The sequence below is a fragment of the Dermacentor albipictus genome, chromosome 4 (genome assembly GCF_038994185.2).
Source record: "Dermacentor albipictus isolate Rhodes 1998 colony chromosome 4, USDA_Dalb.pri_finalv2, whole genome shotgun sequence".
Taxonomy (NCBI): domain Eukaryota; kingdom Metazoa; phylum Arthropoda; class Arachnida; order Ixodida; family Ixodidae; genus Dermacentor; species Dermacentor albipictus.
Window position 1 is genome coordinate 27,206,257 of NC_091824.1, and position 23,625 is coordinate 27,229,881.

The 23,625-nt window shown below is 49.8% G+C and overlaps 1 protein-coding gene across 4 annotated transcripts in view; it reads left to right on the top strand.

Moving 5' to 3' along the window:
* Positions 1-23,625, top strand: part of LOC135905288 (centaurin-gamma-1A-like) — a 317,818-nt gene that overhangs the window by 233,118 nt on the left and 61,075 nt on the right. For all 4 annotated transcript variants that reach the window (XM_065436307.2, XM_065436306.2, XM_065436305.2 and 1 more), the window contains exons 2-4: positions 7,375-7,433; positions 20,325-20,412; positions 21,184-21,269. In XM_065436307.2, the coding sequence (XP_065292379.1) occupies positions 7,375-7,433; positions 20,325-20,412; positions 21,184-21,269 (233 nt within the window). The remainder of the gene's footprint in view (positions 1-7,374; positions 7,434-20,324; positions 20,413-21,183; positions 21,270-23,625) is intronic.

Genomic DNA, 23,625 nt, shown 5'->3' on the forward strand with positions numbered 1-23,625 from the left:
TTTAGCGCTTTAACACGGCAGATGCCGCTACATCGCGTCGCTGCGGCGTGGTGGGCAAGCGATGCGAACGACGCGATTTCGGCGGCAGGATAATTCCGTTCGCCGTACACTCTTCGGCAAAGTTACACCCTTTGGAGTGCCCCTTCTGCCACACAACGATAATCGGCATCTGCCTTGATGCGTTTCCTTTTTTGAAAACGCCGTGCCTGCTACTTTTCTGTCGGGAATATTATCATGCTGATAACGCGCATGCCGTTCCTTACTGGAAAATACCGGGCTCGCAGCGTTCAAGAAAGGAAACGCATCACGGCAGATGACGGTTATCGTTGTGTGGCAGAAGGGGCACGCCAAAGGGTGTAACTTTGCCTAAGAGTGCAGACGCCGGATTCCCCGGTGCGAACGCGCCTGGCGACCGTCGCCCCCGAGATGCGCCTCGGGCGATGCGCAAACGGCATGTTAGGTTCCGTGGCCTCATTTACTGACGAGATGCTTTAAAATATGAGGTAGATACGGGGTGCCAAGCGCGCTGCTTATAGCCGTAGCGTTTTGCATGAAGGTGAGCCGGCCCCTGAGCCTCGTGGACGATCGAAGCCGAGCCAGAACAAGAGGGAGCCGAGCAGAAAAGCTCAGACCGTGGCGGTGGCCATAACAGTTTATTTTCCCGCGGCCGATAGCGCACGCTGTTCGGGAGGAGGGCGGTGGCTGCGGTGCAGTATGATGGCGTATGCCATCTGCCGTCCGTGACGTAGGCGCGGGGCGCGTGAAATTCGTCGCCGGGTGCGACACCCGCCTTTTTTCTCTCTCCCTCTTTCTGTGTCGGTGCTGCCGCTGCGCCAATCGACGCGATGGACAGGGCGAGGCGATTAGCCTTCCGGTCTGTGGATCATTACGCGATAACTAATGGAGGACGTTGCTGCTTGCCGCAGAACTGGCGAGCCGACGACAGGGAATGACGGGGGCCCAGTGGCGCTGTGTGCATGTATTTTTTTTTGCAGCGAACCACTCGCGCGCGCTCACTCGAACACCAATTTTTCGCAATGATAAAAAAAAAAAACAGCTGGGTGCACGATATATCACTAAAATGGGCACAGCCGGCCGAGTTCTGGGCCCTTCTCGATCGCACGGACGAAGCTTTCTGGCAGTCAGTATATGCGCACCACCGAGCACCAACGATCGTTTCACAGCAGTGCGTGCGCCTTTGTTCTTCTTGGGTAACCGGGCCACGATGCAACCCTTTAGGGGAACTATATACTTATGCCTTGTTATAGGAGACACGTACGCTGTCCGGTACCATTCCGGAAACAACCGTCGCTGACTTTGGGCGCATATTACGGGTATTCACTGTGGATGGACTCTGGGGTTATGGAATATGTCATACTGGAGTGTGGCAGCCGGCCGCGTGCTGCTTCGTGCGTTGCCGTGTGTTGCGGCAACATGTGCGTTTCACATCCGCTGATGGGGCAGACACCCAGCAAAAAGAGTTGACGCCTTGATGTTCTTGAGTTCGCAAGGCTTTGGTTTGGGAGACCTGCTTACCGACAGTGCATTTCTTTTTCCCGTAGCCGCTGGACTACTGCGACGGTACCAAGTCGCGTTTATTTTCCTTCGTCAGGAAGGAACACCCGCATAAATACTGGTATACGTGCATGCAGTACATAGCTTGACGGGCCGGTTGCCCCCAAGGTTTGAACGGCAGTGTGCTGCAACAACAGCATACCTTCGGATGAGAACGCAACATGAAGAAACCGAGTCTCGAGGCATGTGGTTCGCTTTGTATGCGTATTCATAAGAACTCGGTCGGTTATCTCCGAGTTCTCGTAAAGACGGATAGACTCGGAACCAGCCTTGGTTGGTCGACGGCTGTGCTGCCATGGTTGCAAGTTTGATTCTCTGGCGAGCGACGATCGATTTATTGTGGGGGCAATACGCACCGACCGAGTATATACGGAGATCTCGTCTCACGCGAAACCCTCAGCGCAATATTGTCTCCCCCCCCCCCCCTCCCCTCCCGACTGCGGTGTTACTGATAACGGCCGCTTACACGAAGCATTCGATCTACGCGTGCGCAGTTTTGAATTGGTTACGAAGCTAGGCGCGAGTACCGCAAGACTGACCTCTCTAAAATTTAACTGTGAGGCTCAGCATGTATATACACTGCCACGACTGGTCATCAGTCAGTCGCGCCGGTGCAGGACAACCCAAACAAGCTCGGCCCTGTTGGCAGTATGCGCGTGTATAAACGAATTAGGGGTCTGCATGGTCGGCGAGCGAGGCTGCCTATTGACTCGGTTCCGGCCGCCCGCGTTGTCTCGCCCGAACGCCTGCTCCTGCCAAGGCCATAATAACTCCTGCCAGAGTTATTAAGTACGTGTATATCTCTGCCACCGCTCCGGCTTGAGCTGGCGTCGGGCTCGTGTCAAGTCAAGTTCAAAGAGTTCGAGCGCTCGAACTGTTTGAACTTGACTCGTGCAACGCGCACGTGCTCGTGCGTTTACCGGAAGTCGTATCGGCACCCTTCGGCCACTGTTACACAACTCGCGCATGCATTGCCGCACGCATATTTGCGGGCAGCTGCAGCGTGGGCGCGACTCGGCGTGTATGCACCGAAGTTCGCGGGTCACGTTTCCGAGACGCCCGTCCCTCTCGTGGGCCACGCGCTGCTCGGGTGGCGCCATGGGAGTGCTCCGGGTGCGACCCTTCCTCGACGCCCGAACGCGCCGGAAGCGTTGCCACGCGCTCCACCGGAAGCCGAGTAGGGCGGCAGCTTCGGGCTGTCGCTGCCCCGGCGATTCTACAAGTGCCACGGACGTGTGCGGTCGAGTGCTACAGCTGCCGCGTGCCCGCAACGAAATGTGGTCCCCAACCGGCACGAAAACGAGAGGGCTATATGCCTCTTAAAGTATTGATTGATTCATTGATTGGCTGCTACTGACTGCTGTAACTTGCTTTATTCGATTGTGGATTGGTTGGTGTATTTCCTCCTCGGGTATTATTTCAAGCAGCTGCTTTATTCAAAGTGATTCCTATGCACCGAGTCTTAGGATGTCCCAAAGGAACTTGCCGACGGCGTAGTTGGTGCATACTTGACACGAGACTTCTGATATTAAAAATGAAATTCTGAAGTTTTGCGTGCCAAAAACCGCGATCTCATAGTGGGGCACGCTGTAGTGGGGGACTCTGGGTTAGTTTTCACCAGCTGGGGTTGCGTAACGCGCACCCAATGCACTGTACACTATACACGAACGGGCCTGCTCGAGGGATATATCCAATTACCGCTGCCTCTCGTCAGCTGACCCCGCCTTCTACATGCTAATTTTCTAATCTCATCACACCGCCTTATCACGCAGTATCCTACTAATAAGATACAACGTGTAAGCAGATAATTTCAGGGGCGTCTAATGGTATTAGCCCGCGTAGATTGTCTTGCACCCGCCGTGTTTGCCTATAGTTGTTATGGTGTTCGGCTGCCATCGAATCCCGGCCACGGCTGTCGCATTTCGATCGGGGGCAGAATGCGAAAAACACCCGCGTATTTAGATTTGAGTCCACGTTAAAGAACCCTAGGTGGTGCAAATTATTTCGGAGTCCCCCACTACGGCGTGCCTCATACAAAAATCGTTGTTTTGGGGACTTAAAATCCAATAATAATAATAATAATAATAATAATAATAATAATAATAATAATAATAATAATAATAATAATAATAATAATAATAATAATAATAGATACTCTTGCTTTCTGCCCACGATTGTTTTTCACCGGCTCGTCGCTGCTATCAAGGTCTCGCTTGGCGCAATGTTGTTGTCGCCGATTGTGCAGCGGAGAGTCTTGTCTATACAATCAGATGGCGCGCACGACGCGCGTATACCGTTGCACAGGCGTGCGCCGATGCATCGATTCGCGTATGCGGCGATTTGTGTGCATAGAATCGACACGACTCGACCCGTGATCAGTTCACATTTCGACGAGGCGCTCGCCGGTGTCGTTGTATACGAGTCATGTTCGAGGGTTTCGAAATAGTGATTTTTTGCCACCCATTCGCATACGAATCGAATAGGGCCGAAATTGAATCGAATAGTTTGCTAGTAGTAAATGGCCGCTGCCGCCATCCGTCTTACACCACTACATTCACAAAGCTAGCAAGTTTACGTCACTGTGCCGTAAGATATATATCGATGTTTATTAAAAGAACCATTGCATCTTGAGCCAGCAATCAGATTATATTTTGGGGCTCGGGACGAATTGGCGATTGCGAATGACAGCGGTTTAGCCGGAAAAGCCTGGCTCCCTGTGTGACAGACACCGTGTTCGGCTACGTAGCTGCTCGTGTTTTATGCGTACACCAAGGTCGCTGGGATAAAATTTATCGAACATTTGGAAAGTTCGAAATATTGGGGGGGGGGGGGGACTATTCTAAAATTACCCGTGTTCGCGAATAATCAATGTTTCGTTCGAACACCTTACGGAATGAGAAAGTATTCGATTCGTTATTAGAAAATTTAGAATATCCGCACACCGCTAATTGTGTTGTTTGCGTTATTTCGGCACAATTCTGCCCAATAAGTATTGACTCACGCTCTTGACAGTGTTTGATTGGTCACGGTCACTATAATGTGACAATGTGTACAAACGATCGTGACGCGCGATTAGCAAGTTACAAGCGTAAATTAAGACGCGCAGGGTTTGATTCCACTCTACCCTAGCAACCTTGCAGCAAGCTTGTTCGGCAATAACTTCTGCAGCATGTAACAATGTCCTATGGTTCTTCTTTCTTTCTTTTTCTTTTCTTTTACATCGGTGGGACGAGGTGTTGGCGCGCTCCCGAACTGGGTCGGGGAGAAGGCACGTGTTTTAGTGCGCGCGCAAGTTTTCCGATCGCGTCTCAAAGAGCGACCGTCGACGGTTTTTGTTCGCGCGCTCAGGGTTAACGGATGGAATGCCTGAGTAAACGAGTCTGTCGTCATATCACCCTCAGTGGCGACGTCTGCACCACCGCGCTGAGGAGCACCGTGCCGAGCAGTTGCAAAACAGAGCTGGCCACTTTATTTATTATAGCTTATTATGTTTAGGTTTCCGAGTGTGCAAGCGTCGGTGCTCCCGTAACTCGCTCGTTGCTTCACTTGACAGACCCCAGGGTTGGCGCGTTGGAGGAACGCAATTTTACTTTCTCTCTGCTCAGAGCGCCGAGCAAAACTGGCGCAATTCCTGTGCCTCCGTGTTGCGCCGAGACTGACTCACGAGGCAGAGAGAAAAACGGGGAGGCTGTGAATCGGGCGGCTGTTGGTTACGCGCTTCTGCACTGCCGCGTCTTTGTGCGCGCACTGCAACTGCGGGGGCGGTGGTTCGTTGGTTTCCTATTCTGCGTGGCCGCGGGCGGGCGTGTAGTTGCTGTTACCGCTACCCTTGCGCCACGCACTCTCTCTCTCTCTCTCTCTCTCTCTCTCTCTCTCTCTCCAGCGCTCCTTCCTTTCTTTTTTTTTAACACACTGCGTGCGCCAGAGGCAGGAAGCACACTGCTCGCCCTTCTTTCGCTTGCGGTCCGCGCGCGCTGCAGTATCGGTCTCGCAACAAAGCGGAGCACCGATTCCCGCCGTACTTTTATCCTCGTTTCTTTGCGTCGTTCGCCCACTGCGTTTCAGTGCGGCCGCTTTCCTTGCGCGAAAGAAAGAGCCGCAGCTGCGCAGGAAAAAAAAAAAAAGGAAAAGGCCCGCGCGTGTGTTGTACGTCCCCACCGTTTCAGATCCTCCCAGCTCGTTGCGGTCGCTGCGGTGCTGGTGCGGCAGCGTGCCAGCGATACGGGTCGTGTGCCGACTCGCGTCGGCCTCCGCGTATCGGCTTCGCGCACGAGTGTTGTGCCTGCGCGAGGCTGCCTGTTCGTCTGCTAAAGCCTCCGGGCACCCCGCGTTTAAGTCAGCGTCTCGCCCGTACACAGCCGCCCGGCAGACGACGCGACGCACCTGTGCCACTCGGACGATCGCGCATCTGAGCTTTCCTCGCTGCGGCGTGCAGCCTCTCTTGTTTGAACGCGCGACAGGCGTGGCCGTCGCGACAGTTCAGCGCGTGCGTGCGTGCTCCGTTTTTGTGGGACAGCAAAATATATATATATATTTTTCATTGCGTGTGACTGACCTTTGCACGCACACTGCGAGTGCAGTTAGACCCGGTTACGTTGAACTGCTTTGGGCTCTCGGAGAACAGTGGCATGTTTTCGATCGATGTTACCGAACGCCGCTGTAAGAAAGTTACGAGACGCGTTCCTTATGTAGGCCGACCCCTATTTTCAATCGCACGCGCGCAAAAAAGATCACCACTCGACGTCTGTGTAAGAAGCCACTTTTACGGGGTTAAGCTCCGCACTAACGCACGTCCTTCTCGGTCGTCGCGTCTCCGATAAAGAGCGCACTTCGCCGCATCCCGGTTCGTTACGATGTGGGGTTTTTGCAGCACTCGAGGCACCTGCAGTCTCGCGCCCCTAGGGACCGTCCCCGCCGAAGCGTTCCGTGCGCAAGCATTCCGGCAATCCCACATGCTTGACGTACGATTCTTATGGGAATTATGTGAAGTTTATATCGGATCCATGTAGCAGTTACAAGAATTTCGCGCAGAATGTGTGGAACTGATGGAACGGCGTATGTCAACGCTTCATTAGGGATGCGGACCTTCTTTTGCAATCCTATACTCGCGCATCATGCATTCTTGATAAGTAGAAGGTTCACCGGCTGTCCGTATACCGCGAAGGTTAGTAACTTTTCCAGTGCGTACGCCGAACAAACGGACACATCGCGCAATCCTTGAGTTGTTTGCCTTTTTGTTTATTTATATTTGGAGATGATCGCAATAATATAGCAAAAGCAAATATGGAAGTTCCGGTGGCAGCACTGTGACTAGCACTACGTTGCGACTTAAAGGGATATATCGTAAGAATAAAACGTGCACACTTTAAACTGGAGGAATAACTGACTTCAAATGTTCGGAAGCCTAAGAACATGTAACGCCATTTAGCACACATACCCAAGTGGTTTATAGCGGCTGCGCGCGCGTTTTGGTTCTCTTGTATCATTATGTGCGTTCTTCTGTGCTCCCAAAGCCCATTTATGTATGTGCTACCTATCGATAGCGCTTCCTACGTTCCCATGTTGCTAAAACTCCCTAGTATACAACGACTGCGGGAAGCAGCTCGGTGCCACTCTTGCGTGTCATGCTGCGTGGGTATAGTTGACGTATATACAGGTGTCACACAGATGCGACTCTGCACTGTTGCGCATTCGAGCACCTTCGCGAACAGCGCGCGCGAGTGTTGAACTTGCATATATTGTTCGTTGTCCGTGCGTTTATAGTTCTGTTGCTTATTCTCGTTCTGTCTCTCGTTGCAGATTCATTTGTCAACAGCCAGGAATGGACGCTGAGCCGATCTGTGCCCGACATACGCCTGGTGAGTGGACCATTTGCCTCTCACTTCATCTTTTTTTTTTTTTACCTTAAAGAAGAATCAACCACAGAGAATGGTATATCTGAATCTGGAAAACCCTCATTCCGCGTCTTACAGTCGCATGTACTACAGTCTTTGTCAAAATTATATCGACTACGCGTTGCCTTGTGGCCGTCATGCAGGTTGCAGGCTGTTTTAAACGAGTTCCTGTAGTGTGCTGTATGCGCGCAGACCGCCTCGCGGAATGTGGAAAGAGCTCTCGCAATCGCCCGATGTCGCGGGTTCGATCCCGACCGCGGCGGCATCGCATTTCGATGCGGGCAAAACGCGAATCCCCTACGGTGTGCTTCATAATCAGATCGTGTTCCTCTCACGCAATAATGCGCAATTAATGAAGACAGTGACAACGATGAACACGTCATTATTTATTCCGGCACTCGACTTTACTTATTATCGCGCAAATAATCAAAGGGTACATTCATCCGTTGAAATAAACATTTAGTGCATGCCATATGATATCGGAGTACAATCAGCCTCTCCGTATGGCTTTCATAGATTACGAAAAGCCATTTGATTCAGTAGAGATACCACCAGCCGTAGAGACATTGCGCAGTCAAGGAGTGCAGGAGACATGCGTGAATACCTTTGGATCTAATCTACGAAGATTCCACAGCTGACTTGGTTCTCCACAAGAAAATTGAAAACTTACCTATCAAGAAAGGGGTCGGACAACGAGACGGAATCTCTGCAATTCTGTTCACTGCATACTTAGTAGTACTTAAGCTATTACAGACTGGGAAGGCTCAGGACTGAGGATCAACGGTGAATATCTCGGCAACCTTCGGTTTGCAGATGACCTTGTCCTGTTCAGTAACACTAAGAACGAATTACATCACATGATTGAGGTCCTTAACCGATAGAGTGGAAGAATGGGGTTGAAGATTGATATGCAGAAAACAAAGCCTCGCAAGGGAACAAGAATTGAGGATCGGCCGTCAGGCTTTAAAGTCTATACAATAGCACGCTTATGTAAGTCAATTGCTGTGCACAGCGGACCCAGATCATGAGAAGGAAATTTACAGATAGAATAAAAATGAATTGGAGTGGTATTATACGGCAATCATTACCAAATTCTGACTGGAAGGTTACCGCTGTCCTTGAAAAGAAAAGTGTACAACCACTGCATCCTATCGGTGCTAAAATATAGGGCAGACACTTGGAGTTTAGCGAAGAAGCTGGAGGACAAGTTAAGGACCCCGCAAAGAGCGAAGGAACGAAAAATGTTAGGCGTAACTTTGACACAGGAAGAGAGTGGTATGGATCAGAGAGCAAACGGGGATAGCCGATATTCTATAGTTGACATTAAGACAAAAACAACTGAAGCTGGGCAGGCCATGTAATGCGTGGGGTAGACAAACGGTGGACCATTATATAGAGTCACAGAATGGGTGCCATGGGAAGGAAAGCGCAGTCGAGGACAGCAGAAAATTAGGTGGGGTGATGAAGTTAGGAAATTCGCAGGTGGAAGCTGGCATCATCTTGCGCAAGACGGGGGTAATTCGAGGTCACATGGAGGGCCCTTCGTTCTGCCGTCAACATAAACATTGGCTGATGATGATCGCCTATAAGGTTGCAGAATAAACCACTTGGACCCCTATTAAGGTCGTTACTATGCGCCCACACGAGCACGCACGCCCACACGAGCACGCACGCACGCACGCACGCACGCACGCACGCACGCACGCACGCACGCACGCACGCACGCACGCACGCACGCACGCACGCACGCACGCACGCACGCAGAATGCCTCGAGCGGCCAGTCGCTCGGAAATTTTGCTTGTACTCGCAGGCTTCTCTCACGCAGGGAAAAACACTTGTATGTAGCACATAGCTAGACGCTGGCTAGACATCTTTAACCTCCCTTGTCGAGCAGCTGTCAGTAATGCCGATTTTCACCTTTGCAACCTTACCGGCTTTTTTTTTTTCAAGTGGGTTTGGACATTGTACAGACGTGGCCACTGGCGTAGCAACAGGGGGGGCCGGAGGGCCGTGGGCCCCGGGTGCACGGGGCCAGCAGGGGGGTGGGGGGTGGGGGGGGGTGTCATATACGTCTGTAGACAGCCGAAAATTGGCGATATCCCCGCCTCCCTCGACTACACCCGGGGGGGGGGGGTGACAGTAAAGCTAAGCGCCCCGGGTGCCAGACAACCTAGCTACGCCACTGGACGTGGCATTGTTTTAATGGTTGTAGTCAACGTACGCTTGCTATAGGTCCCTGCGGTGTGTTCGCCTTCTTTCAAAAGATGGATAGGGTGGTGGGGAGAAGGAGAACACGCCTCATATTTATAAAAGAGGTAAACGTCCTTGTGCGAGGGAACATGAGGTAACACCCTGATCCCGCCATCTATTTTAGCAGAGATAAAAGATAGAGGCCTATTAATCATTTTTTAAATGATTTACTGACGCTATCAGCCTTGTTGGGCTATATAACAGAGGTGGATACAATCATTCAAGTACACGTGGTATTCATGCAGGAGCGAAATTGCGAAATTGCTTAAGAAATTGCTTAATAATAATAATAATAATAATAATAATAATAATAATAATAATAATAGAAAAAAGGTCCCAACTTACGCATACATGCTACAACGGGAAAATAGTGCACGAAAATGTCCAGCTGCATCTGATTGGTCTTTTTCGGTTACCTTGATTAAAGCTTACGCGTTTGCACCAACCGTGCGCCGTAGTGTGCACGGCGGCGGGTGACCAGCATCGAGGTGAGAACTCGCGCGGATAGCAGCGCACGCCGTTTGTCTCGCAACTTCCATCCGCCTGCCTACGCGCTTTGAGTGACGCGGCGTTTACTTCGAACCGCGGCTGTGGCGTGTGCACCGCTGCCGCGGTCGAAGCATTCGTTGGCGCGCTTGCCGTTGGGAGCACGGCGCCGCGTCTCCGCCCGCCTCGGACTGGGAAACGATTGGCGTTCCGACGGTGCCGAAAAAGACGAAGGCGACCGAGCAGAAGGAATGTGTATATATCGCCTTCGTATTCGTTCCATTCTTTTTCGATCGCGTTGGTGCGGCGCATGCCCCGTGGAAAATAAGCGCAGTCCTCGCGTTTCTGTCTACGGTTCCTTCTCCTTTCAGCGCCGTTCCTGACGTAACGGGCACGCATACATGCATACCGCGACCAAATTTGCATGTCCCTCGATTGCGCTCTACAGCACGGGGCGCATCTGCACGCACCAGGTAGCGGCCCGGTAGCATCTTGTGTATACACGCACACCGCCTCGGCCAGCGCAGTGATTGTGCTCCACGGGGAGCAGAATGTTCAGTCTCGCTTAAAGACACACCGCATACGGAGTGCAGCCTCCTTCTCCCAACCCGTGCCTTGCAAGTTGATCGCGGCGGTGCAGGCGCTCTGCCCGGGGCGAGCGTGACTAACCGCCCAAGGCCAAGGGCTGTCGACGCCGCGAGATCCGATCCGGATCCGCGCTGCACGGCGCAGCAGTGGCGGCTCGTTTGCAATGCGTCGGCACGCGCCGAGTATGCAAACGCGACTCCTGCCGCTTCACGCGCCGCTGTGCAGCCAGCCCGGCGTGCCTGGCGCATCCCATTGTCGCGCCGGCACCCCTTCCTCCTCGTCGCTGCGGCGGAAGGTGGCTTTAGAAAACGCGCGCTCCGCTCTTGTTCGTGCTCGATGAGCAGCTATTTTCGGCCAGCGCTCTCCGTCGCGGGCACAATCGATGCGTGTCACGTGCCGTGGCCCAGTCTCGGCGCTTTCCTCGTGCAACTCGATCCGCTTGGCGTCGCCGAACGCGTTTGTCTCTGTCGGTGGGTGCACGTCGCGCACACGGACGGGCGCAGTCGTCGTTTGCGTCTGGCCTGACAGACGAGCGCCGACGCGTTTTCCGAAGTTGTGCGTGAAACCTCAACCACGCCCACTTCTTCGTCTTCTTTCGTGCATCCAGCGCAGACCGCTTCGCTCTTCCGGACTTCCTATAATTACACCTCTTGGGGTAATACTTGAATACGTTTCCAATAGAGGAGCACTCCGTTTGACACGAGACTCCGGTGTACCAGACGTTCTTCAACATTTCGCGCTGCGATGCAGAATTGATCACTTCAAATGGCCCGTAAAATTGAGAATTTGAAGGCACAGCACCTTTCTTTTACAGGAACATAGTCTCCAGGTAGTGTGTCCCGTATCTCGCTACTGTGCCTTTTATCAAAGCTCCTCTTCTTGCGGCGCTTGTAGACCTCCTGTTCTTTGACAGTTTTCCTTACTTCGGCGAGTTAGAGGTTCTCCAGGAGGCCTAGCTCTCGATCTGCAGGAAGTATGGGCGCTGTACCTGAAGTTACAAAATGAGGGCTGCAGCCTAAACCCGTGGTGTATGATCTATTGTGATGTTTCACAGCGGCCTCGAGACAGCACTTCCAGCCACCGGCAAAGTCTGGATACATCTTCAGATACTGTTTGATGTCTCGTATGGCACGTTCCGCTAGGCCGTTTGCTGCCGTGTGGTAAGGAGAACACTTGATCATTATCCCCTGCTCCTTTGCTCACTTTGATAACTTGGCACTCAGCAAAGCCGAGCCGGTGTCGCAGACTATTAAAACTTTCAAGCCTTGAGGATGTTTGCATCTTCTCTGCCAGCTTTAGCCGCAAACGTCCTTGAGCACTCATCTATGGAGAGTAGGAAAGCTTGCGTTCGCCTGACTTCTTCCCCCTTCTTTTTGATCTCCGCGAAGTCCTAATGAAATACTTCGAACGGGAGGCTTGAATATTCAGGCCTTGTCATAACGTCTGTCGATTGCCTGAATTTAACTTTGCTCACCTGGCAGAGGTGCCATGTGCGGATGTAATGGCTGATGTCGTTTTTCATGCCCAGCCATGTTAACCTCATGAGCAATTTCTTATAAGTGCGCCAGAAGCCATCATGTCTGCCCGATCCAGGAGTGTCGTGGTACGGATGAAGAATCCTTGGAACCATAGTTGGTGGTACGTCATACTATCTATGGATAAACTGGATCTCTTCGGTACCTTGTCGCAGCTTAATATGATTGATAGATATAGTATTATTCGTGTACAAGTAATCTTGATAGTGCGTCATCGTCAGTGAGGAGGGGGCCAGGACGGCGCGAAATTACGAAATCAAACTGTTGCAGATAGTTCACCCGTCTAGCAATGCGGCATCTTGGCTGGGCCTTGCTCAGAAGTTGAGCCTGTGATTGATGGTCAATGAAAAGTATGAATTTCGCACTTTCCCGGCAAGTACGAAAGTATTGCACAGCTTTTAAAACTGTCAGAGCTTCCTTTTCTGTGGTAGAGCAATTGATTTCAGCGGGTTTCAGGGTATAGCCGTAATACTCCACAATTGACGCGGTGTTTGGTTTGATAAGCTTCTTTTGAGGGTTTCTGGTATAGAACTGCATATGTAGCATAGAGTGATGCGTCTGTGTTCAGCACGAAAGGCAGAGGAAAATCCGATATTGGCAAGATGGGGTCCCACGATATTACTTTTACAAGCTCACAATAGACAGCTTCGCACTCCTAGTCCCATTGAAAAGGCACGTCTTTCTAAGTTAAATGTGTGAAGCACCTTGTTCTCAGTGCATAGTCTCTCATAAAAGTGTCCTGCTAGGCCAAGAAAAACGCACAGGGAGTGCGCGTCATAAGGCTTTACCAGCTTGGAGAATCCGTCGACCGATTCTTTCTTAGTGGTTTTGGAGTGTCCACCAATTACCCTGCCATGAAATACTGCTGTATCTTGAAGGAACGCACTTTTATTGACGTTGACTTTGAGTTGGGCAAGACTGAGAGCGTGCAAGACTTTTGAAAGACGACTACGGTGTTCCTTCTTTGTCTTTGAGTAGATGATGATGTCGTCGATGTACACATTGCAAAATGTGCCCAAGTAAGGTCTTAGTGGAATCTGCCAAAAGCGTTTGCAGAGATCTGTTCGTGAAAAACTATGTTAACCTCCAGTTTTGTCAATGGTGTCGTCGATTCTTGGCATTGGATAAGGCATCAATTCAGTTTGACGATTGATCGCCCGGTAGTCTGTACAGAGGCGGTATGTTCCCGTCTTCTTTTGGTGCAATAGTCATAGGAGAAGCAAATGGGGATACAGAAGGCCGTATGATACCTGCGTCCAACATTTCTTGCAACTTCTTTTTCAGCCATATATTTTTATCTCTGGGCATATTATAGGGGGCTCTACGTAGCCACTGACTTATCTGCGAGCTCGAAAGGAACGGCATGTGATTTCATCGCTGGAGAATAGCTCCCCATGCATGTAGGCTCTGGGTACTTTGTCTTGATGTCTTCCTGGTGAAAAATCAGCCTTGATACACGAGGTTCTTCACCAGGATTTTCTGTTCTTATGGTATTTTCGGCCATTACTTCGTTGCCCCAGTTGAGGTTGATATTAAGTTTTTTTTCATGTCTGGGCGGGACAAAACAAAATCATAGGCGACATAGGGAATCGCCAATACGTCACTGGTAATAGAATGTCCTTGTAATTCAATAGCCAGGGTTACCCATTCGCTATGCATGGTCACTGACCCATCGTAGGCTTGGACACGCAATGTTCTACCAGCGCGCAGACGACCGGCATCCACTCGAGTCTTGTTGATAACTGATACCGAAGCCCCACTGCCAACGAGAGCCTTCACTTCAAACAGTAAGTTTGATGACACCAAATACACTGTCTCACTGAAGCTCTTTTTCTAGGGCTTGTGACCCACGGTAGTCAGATTATGTCGAAGTAGTTTGTCGTGAACTGCGCTAATTGGTTCTTCACCATCATCATAGTCATGATTGACGCTTTCCAGGGTTTTGTTTATGAAGCTATCTTCACATTCAGATGACGACAACGACTCTAGATGTTCACTCAGCTTACGAAAATCAAGTTGCTCTGTTCTACCACCTGGCTGTCTTCTCAATGTAATTCTTGGTAGTGAGCTCTGTAGAAAGTTCAGAAGGTCATCACATCATCTTGGACCATAGAGCTGGATATGACGATGGACCTCGATACAGAACGCTTGCGTTATCAAAGCTGCAACAACATGAGACGACAGCTTCTGTTCTGAAGAATACAATAGGCAACGCTTCTCAGGACAGTATCCAAGCAGAGAGTCACATGTATATCTGGAACCGTAGTGCAGCATCCCGTCTTTCTACTGCACTGCCTTCGAAAGCCACTACAAAGTTGCTTTTCCGCAGTTCTCAAGATGTTGGTGCATGATTTTCTGGCTGTAGCGCCTAAATAGTGGCGCATATTCAAAATCTTTGTGTCGTCGGAGTGCCACAAATTCTTGTCACAGGCATACTCGAAAAACCACTTTGCGAGTTTCCTTCAAAAACATCCGGCTCAAAAATACCTTGTGCTGATTTATCTCGATTAAACGCTTGAACCAAAGTTCTCACTATTTCATTATGTTGCATAATGTGCCCTTGCAGTTGTTCTTTGACAGTCAAGTCTAGGCTTGACTTTTATACTGGCATGCGTTTCCTCTTTGAGGGTGCCACGTCGTATGGGCTCCAGAACGACTTCGCTCAGTGTCAGAAGCTGTAGATTTACTGTCGCCGATCCTGCTTGCACCAGGGCTTGGCGGCTGATTGCAGCTTGTTGCAGCACCACGTTGATCAGCGCGGTGTATAGAACTAACTTCGAGAGGAAGGTCCGTCGCTGGCGCACCGTGCACTTGGTATCGGGTGAACACAACAGACTCCGATGACGCCTGGTCGACGAAAAACGTCACCCGCATGTCTGGTCTTCGGTCGCGCCAGAATGTAGCGTTCCTAACTAGAACTGCACTAGAAAAGACATAATCTCAGGGAGACAAGTGTCGTCCGCCATTTTATTATCCAACATCTCCCTCCTCACTTCTCCCCTAGCCCACTGCTTCGTCTTCTGTCGTACATCCAGCGCAGACCGCTTCAAGGAAGTGCGAAGGTTCAGAAACGCGCTTATAAAAGATTTTAACTTCATACTTATGTTGGTCTCGAAATGCCCGGATCTGTCGTAATCGATGTTGTCGTGACGTCGAGACAGAAAGTAACTTTTAATGATGTTGCGCAGCGATTATTTATTTATTTATTTATTTATTTATTTATTTATTTATTTATTTATTTATTTATTACGTAAACCCGCATTCGCTCCAAGAGCATTATAGTGGGGCTGAAATCTAGACACATTTTACACATTTGCAGATGTAAAAACGAAACACAGTGCCACATGTGCACAAAGCGAACAAGGCTTTATAAGCACGTAAAGAAACGCAAAATATCGCTAGTATCGAGCTATCATACTCATATGTACTACTATGTACCTTGAGGGTCTCACAAATAAAAAAATAAACACACACACACACACACGTACATGCATATATATATATATACAGTAAAAGCTCGTTAATTCGAACCGCAAGGGGAAGCCGCTTCAGTTCGGATTAACGAAAGTTCGAACTAACGAAAGTGAAGGAGGGCAACAGTACATTGCGATTTGGAAGCAGTAGGGCATGTCAGAAATTTGGCGTCTCAGAAAGTGATGGCGTGTGCCGCGGGCACATTCCATCTTCAAGTCGAAGCTCTGGGTCCGACTGTGCCACACCACCGATGTCCACCGAAACGAACGTTAGCCGAGGCTTAACACCATCCCAATGAATCGTGACGGCCGATACCTCCTAAGCTGAAAACAGAGGTGCACAACCGATGAAGACTGCCGAGACAAAGACACTGAACATATGAAGGTGGCGAAGGCCCTGATTCGTTGGTTCTTGATTGTAAGCGCAGCTGCGACGTACTTGATTCGCTGTGTTTTGGAGCTTACCGTGCCATCTCCGCACAACATTAGCAGCTGTACAAGATTTGCAAAGCCTCCGAGATTCGCAACGGGCAAGAAGTCTCCGAGGTTACGTACGCCGCTGCCTTCTGGCTGACCCCGCGTCGGTTAGATTTTCGTCCGATTTTGCCTTCTCTCGCCGTTCTCTCCGTTTCGGAGGCAATACAGCCTTGTGTGTAGGCAGTAGGCGCGTTTCTCTGGCCGTGTGCCAGGCGAGCGTAGTTCGAATTATCCGTGAGGGAACCTTCTCGCGTTCGAATTAACGGACTTTTTTATACATAGACTTCTATGGAGCTTGGCCGGACCAAATCGTACAGTTCGAATTATCCATAAATTCGAATTATTGAAGTTCGAATTAACGAGCTTTCACTGTATATATATATAAACGAGAAGAAAGGGGGTTAACCGAGGGACCCGATAATTATTAGTCATATAATGAGAAGCCAACAAACACTGACACCAAGTACAACATAGGGGAAATTGCATGTGCTTAATAAATGAAATAAAGTAATGATAAATTAATGGAAATTAAAGTGGATGAAAAAACAACTTGCCGCAGGTGGGAACCGAACCCACGCGACATGCGAAGGCTGTGGGTTCGGTTCCCACCTGCGGCAAGTTGTCATATAGTCATATAGTCATATGTGGGTTTATTGACCAGTTGCCTTCACCCGAAAAGATCACGTTCTCGTGACGCCTGCGGCAAAAAAAGACGTTCCACGTCCGCCGCCAAGGTCTGTGAGTGGGGGCGCTGGCTAACACTCCCAGGGTTCTACTAGTACACATAAATACCCAAGAAAGTGGATGGGGAAACGCCGCCGCGGTAGCTCAATTGGTAGAGCATCGCACGCGACATGCGAAGGTTGTGGGTTCGGTTCCCACCTGCGGCAAGTTGTTTTTTCATCCACTTTAATTTCCATTAATTTATCATTACTTTATTTCATTTATTAAGCACATGCAATTTCCCCTATGTTGTACTTGGTGTCAGTGTTTGTTGGCTTCTCATTATATGACTAATAAATATCGGGTCCCTCGGTTAACCCCCTTTCTTCTCGTTTATATATATATATATATATATATATGTAGAATGCCGGGTATATGCTGACGATGTATAAGGGAATGAACGACATTGCTGCGCACGGCTTCATTCGGGGTTCGCGCGTGGCGGCCTCGGCGATCGCACTGACGGAGCGAGCCGGTGCATCGTGACGTCATGACGCATCCACCGGCTGTTTGTCAAAACTGAAACTGGTTTTGCGTAGAAGGAGCACCGTAGTTTTAAATTATTAAGAGCGCTCCGTCGGCTTGGCATGCAGTATGTCTTCTGTAGGGTTTTCGGATCTGCAGGACTAATTCTGCGTTGTTCGGAAGCTTGCTTATCAAGACACTCCGGTTCCTGGGCCAACACCCGAGTCGTCCGACCGACCTTCGCCAATGGACGCGCGTTCCTTTGTGCCGGCCTCTTCTGGATGTTATCCACGAAACTGGACTTTAGTTTGCACTTAAATTATATCGCATGGCGTACTTGCGCAGTCACAAAAATACCTAACTGTGTGTATGGCTATCGTGCAGTATAATTACCATCTGAGGGTGCGGCAGTTGAACAATACAAGCATTCTATTTATTAGTCTCCTAACAACATAAGACATTTTAGTTTTTTTTTTCAGTTGTCGTTGTCTGCGTACATAACACTGTTTTTTGCTAATTTCTATATTGTGTTTTTGATCGTGTGTACTTATTCGTAATGTTTCGGTATTTTCTAACCATACTAATATTGTAACACATATGTGCTTGTGAATTGAAATTTTCTTTTTGCTTTTCGTGTGTGTTTTAAAAGGACTACTAGCATTAGTCAAGTGTCAATTAGCTTCACTCTCCACGGTTTGCCTTCTTTTGTAAATGAACCAAAATAAACTTCAAATTCATTTAACGCACGCGCACTCGTACGCGCATTCAAAGACAAGTCGGCAATGTTTTGTCTTTACACGCCTTAGCCTTTGTACATTGCATGTAAGCGTATATGAAAGAACTACGTTAAACAAGAACACAACCGGCCATGAATGTAAAGGTGCCCGTAGGCTATAGCAACAGCTAAATTACTCGACTAATTAACGTAACCTCGAATTAATACCCGTTGATCGTTAACTGAGGCGACGTCCGACCTTGTGTCTTACTGTTTTCCTATTCCACGCAAGTTACTTGATGACATAATTCAATGTTGCACTCAGGAGCGCGGAAGCTTTGGCGAGTTTGTTCAGGAAAGTAGACAACGCTCGTCGTGTGGTTTCTTCAGCTCGTGGCCACGTTACTGGTCGCTGTGGAGCCGCAATGACCCAAACGTATGTACGTCGAGGTGAGGACAAGTCCCAGGCATTGGGGACGACGCCATATGCCTGCAAAACGAACGGAACTCACTCAGGCTCGTTCACGAAACATTTATTTTTTTTTTCATCGAGATCACTAGGACGCAAGAGTCGCCGCCTTAATACTCAGCCGGACCCACTCGGACTCGCTGCAGCTTCCTAGTTTCGCTTTCGCCGAAATGTTTCGTGCCACAGTTCCACGGATAATCGCATTTTTCCAGGTCCAAAAGTTCGTACTGCTTGTACGGAGAGCTCGCTTCGATTTCTCAATTACGATGCGCCCGCTGAAAATGAGAGGTTACAAGTTAATTGACTTGCGTTAAGAGGAAGCTTTAGCTTGGTTTCTCCTATCTGAGGAGAATGTAAAAGGAGAATTCGTTTTTCTCGGCAGCCACTGCGCTAAATATGACGCGGTGTATTGCATTTATAAGGAAAACTTAAAATCTAGTGATTGATAGTTTCGATTTCTTTATTTAGGTCGTGAATTCTTTATTAAAAGAATGACCAAAATTGTAGATGTTCAAAAAACGAAACTATCAAGTTTACAACTCTAACTCCGCAATGAAAAATGATATCACAATTTCCTGAACTGCATCTAATAGTACATTTAAAGCGGCCAAAATTAATATGTTACACATGAGTCTCAAAAAAAAATAGTATTATGAAAATTTAGCTTTTGCAGAATCCTTGTACATGTTCACGTAAGATGCAAATTGACATATCGAATTTGTCCGCTTTCAATGATCTAATGGGTGCCGTTTACAGAACTGCGATATCTGTTCTTGATGCAGGGCTATTCATTTGTAAACTCCGTGCTTCTATTTCTTTCGGACTTTCGAATTTCTGAAAGTTCTTTTAACAAAATTCAGACCCTAAATCGAAATTCCGCTTCAAAAAGTCACTAGAATTTAACCTTCTCTCTCAAATTCAACAACATTAATTAAAATCGGACTGAGGGTTATTTTAGAAAAGCGTTTCTGCGCTTTACACGTATTTGAATGGGCCTCGTTTAAGTTGGGTCCGAGATAAAGCTTCCTCTTAATTAGCGACTAATTACCCCGTATCACCGGTTACCCCGCGGCCGCCACACCTTCCGGCGTGTGTCCGAAGGAACCGGCCTTGCATTTCAGAACGGCTGCATTTAAATATTACTTAGTCTTCGTAGAAACACCCCGTACACGAGTCGATTGGGAGTTTGGTCTCTAAGGCAAATAAAGAACTTTCCTCTCTCAAGATATTGACCGAGAACATTTCTTTCCGGCATAAAAAAGGGCGTAGCAGCTAGTGCTGTGGTAACGTTCCCTTTCTTTTTTTCATACTGTTGTTGTTGGTAATGGTGGCGGTTGCGGAGGGGAATGGGAAAAGGGGTCGGTCCAACTTTCTTTTATGGGGTATAGTGACTTGTTCGAGACACACTGGTCCTGCGGGCGACACGTACTTGCATACAACATGACCGAACGCGAAATCGTGGCCTCATCGCTAGGAGGCTCCTGTCACGCACATCTCGTTTTTTTTACTGCGCGAAGTTCGATCTAGCTCGCAGCGACATGGGCTCGCCCGGCGATCACCGCTTGACCGCACAACATGCACGGTCGATTCCGGACATGTGCTTGTATGCATGCACGTGCCCAACGTGTCCGAGGATGTTGTTGCGCGCGATAACTCTCTCTCTCTCTCCGCAGGGCATCGTTGGCAGCCTGACGAGCGGAAAGTCTGCCCTGGTGCACCGCTACCTCACCGGTTCCTACATGCAGGACGAGTCCCCGGAAGGTGGGTTTCTCTCTCTCTCTCTCTCTCGCTCTTATATAGCATGCACCCGACCTGCTCGATCGCTGCTTGAAAGTCATCGAAGTAATCGCGTAATGGTATAGGGCAAGAGTCGAAAATAGCTCAGCTGCACCAGTTATTCGAAAATTAACCTGAAAGCGTCGGATCGCATATGTGTGCTTGCACGTAATTACTATATATTACCAAATGCTGGTAACATAATGCATGACCATAACTAAAATACTCTAATGTTACTGTAACTTCGATGCCAACTTTTTAGTATCGCAATTAAAATGTTTTAAAAGGTTACCTAACCTTCGCGCATGCTGGGGATCATCGTTTCATGTGAGAGAAGCAGCGCGGTACAGTTTCCATTCGTAGATATGCGTCCGTATGCACCCCTCGTCGATGACCCAGTTCATGCGCGGGCCGCTTCAGCGCAGACACGCAGTGTCGCCCAATTTCTGCGTAAATATCTCGCAATCTGTACGGGCTGTGCCGGTGGTGATTTACACTTTCGTTGAGGTAAGGACGGCGGCACAATTGTCAGTCAGAAGTATCCGCCGTCGCCAAATGGCGCAAGGTAGTAGTCGTCGCAATGACCATGCAGCCGTCTCTATGCATGGGTGTCTTGGAGAGAGATTAGTTCGGAGGCTGTATGTATAGGGCCCACCTCATTCTGCTTAAAAGTACCGCGTGTGCCATCCCTAACCGGCCGCTAATTAAGTTTCGTTTAGGTGAGGCCCACAGACAGCCTTATCGTGTTTCACGCAGGTGGTCGCTTCAAGAAGGAGATCGTGGTGGACGGCCACAGCTACCTATTGCTCATCCGGGACGAAGGTGGACCTCCGGAATTGCAGGTGGATAGCGCGCACGTATATATGCCTTGCTTGCTTAACATGCTTATTTTCGCCATTTAGGGTAGTATACATGCAGTGGTGCTGCGTGTTTTCTTTCTTCATTGCTTTTTATTTTTATTATTTCTTTGTCCCGCCGCCTCGATTGTCACAGCCTCATCGGCGCAGCGGGTCTGCGGATACACTTTGTGAGCTCACCGGCTACAATTCGTAAATTGCGATATATACCGTAAAGTAATTAAAGAGGTCATTAGGGAATTTTGTTACGTTGTCGAATATACAGCGCAACTACAGTCGGCCTGCTCGACTGATCAAGCTGAGTGCCTAGAACTATGCTATTTGCCACAGGTGATTAAAAATATATATATAGTAAAGGAAAACCAAACGTACAACAGTAGCTATATTATACTCGAAGTTTTCGTGCTTCTACCGAATTCCCCAGGTAGGGCATTCCAGCAATCACATATACGCGGGAAACATCGCGGTAAGAACTCGTGTACAGCGCACGCAAGGACTAGACGCAAGAAGAAGAAGAAAATAAATAGCACCCCAGCGCTGACTCGGCAACTCGGTCTAGCCTCCACCTTAGCCTACTGCAACAAATTTGCTCTTGACGATGCTACTTTGGACGTTGCGTACATGACCTGATATAGAAGAGAAGTATACCGATTAGTGGAGCGACAAAATCGGCCCGTTGCGCTGTTGCGGTTTACGAACGTTTTCGCGTTTACCGAGTATATTTCGTCGAGTGTGACGACAGAAGACGCAGCAGCACCGCGGACAGGACGTCACGTCCTGTCCTCGGCGCTGCTGTTCGTCGGCCAACGACGTTCGCTCGGAACGTTGGTCGCTGCTGTTTCGACGTCCTTTCCGCACGCAGCGTTCGCCTCCTCACGTCGCGGCTCATTGCTCGTGCTCGGTCGCGCAGTTTTGTGTGTGCAGGCCCACAGCGTTCGCGTGGCTGCAGCTGGGAGTACGAAAAGGGCGTCTCCCCGGAGCAGACGGCTCGCACGCGTGCAGGTCTGCGCGAGTCTTGTTGTGCGTACGAGTGCCACTTAGCTAATGCGTTACAGCCAGCGTGCTCCTGTGTACTCGCCGCGGTCGTTACCGTCTTGGCGTTGCGGTGCCCCAACCAAAAAAGAAACGCCAAAGTAATTACGCACGCACGCCGCTTTTGTCGCTGAGTTGTCCAGGAAATCTTTGCGGATCACAGCCGCGTCAGGCGCGCTCCCGAAAAAGAAAAGTAAACCCCAACCCTCTTTACGACCCCAAATGCTGCACGCTTCCACAAGCAGCGCCAAACATCGTTGACCGCGAGACTGCGAGGTAGACTAAACTGACAAAACTGTAACTGGGCGACGCCTCTCCGCACTGCAACGTGCCGTGGTCGCTAACTTTGCTGCGGAACAAAAAATGAAGCGCGAACGTTCGCCCAGAGGCGTGTTGGAGAAAGTAGGTCCGCCCAGTCTATTTTTCCTGCTAGGTATAATAGACACACACGCTGGCTTCAAACGGCAACGTCCGTGTTTTTCTTTTCTTTCTTTCTTTTGCGGTATAACTCGCTTCGGGCATTGCAGTTGCGAGCAAGAAAAACAGACAAAAGCAAAACAGTGGCTTGTCCGATCGGAGAGGCGCTTGCACGCGTCCGGTTCCTCATTTCGGTAGCACCAGCCGCAGTGGCTCCCCCGTGCACTTCCAGAGGACGCTGACCGCGGAAGAAGCTACCGACTCGGCGGCGAAGTTGGCGCGCTCCCTTCGAGGCCGAGAGAAGACGCGCCATGCTTACTTCGGTGCACATTGCGAGGCGAATCATTGTAGCGAACGGGTGTCACCCGAGACCGACGCGTCGGGTGTATCGGAGGAGCCGGCGGTGCGAACGAGACCAGAGCGAAGGGGAATTGAAAACTGTCGGGCGGCGATTGTGAATGGAACGAGCGGCGGCAATGCCCTTTCTTCTCATCGCGCGGGCCATTGATGACGGCTCCTTTTGTGCGCCGAAATGCCTGCCTTTCTCTCTCTCCCTCTCGTCTTGTCTCCTGGGCGAACTTCGAGCGCTGCCGGCTGTGTGCGTACGTAGTACCAACGGCCTGCGGCCCGGCGACGTTCGGCGATTCTCTTTCTCGCCTTTTGAATTCGCACGAGTGTGCGCACAGCACCCATTGCGAAGACTCGAGTCGCATACTTTCATTTCGTGCTCGAGAGAGAGGGAAAGAGAGAGAGAGAGTGTGATGAGAAAAGGGGGTGCGTGCAATGGAGACGTCGGCGGAGCGGGCCGCGTGAGGCAGAGGTGGTTTCTGGCGGAGAGCGTCCAGGGGTGAAGGTACGAGGACCGTAGTAAAAGGCGAAAGGAGTTGCTTCT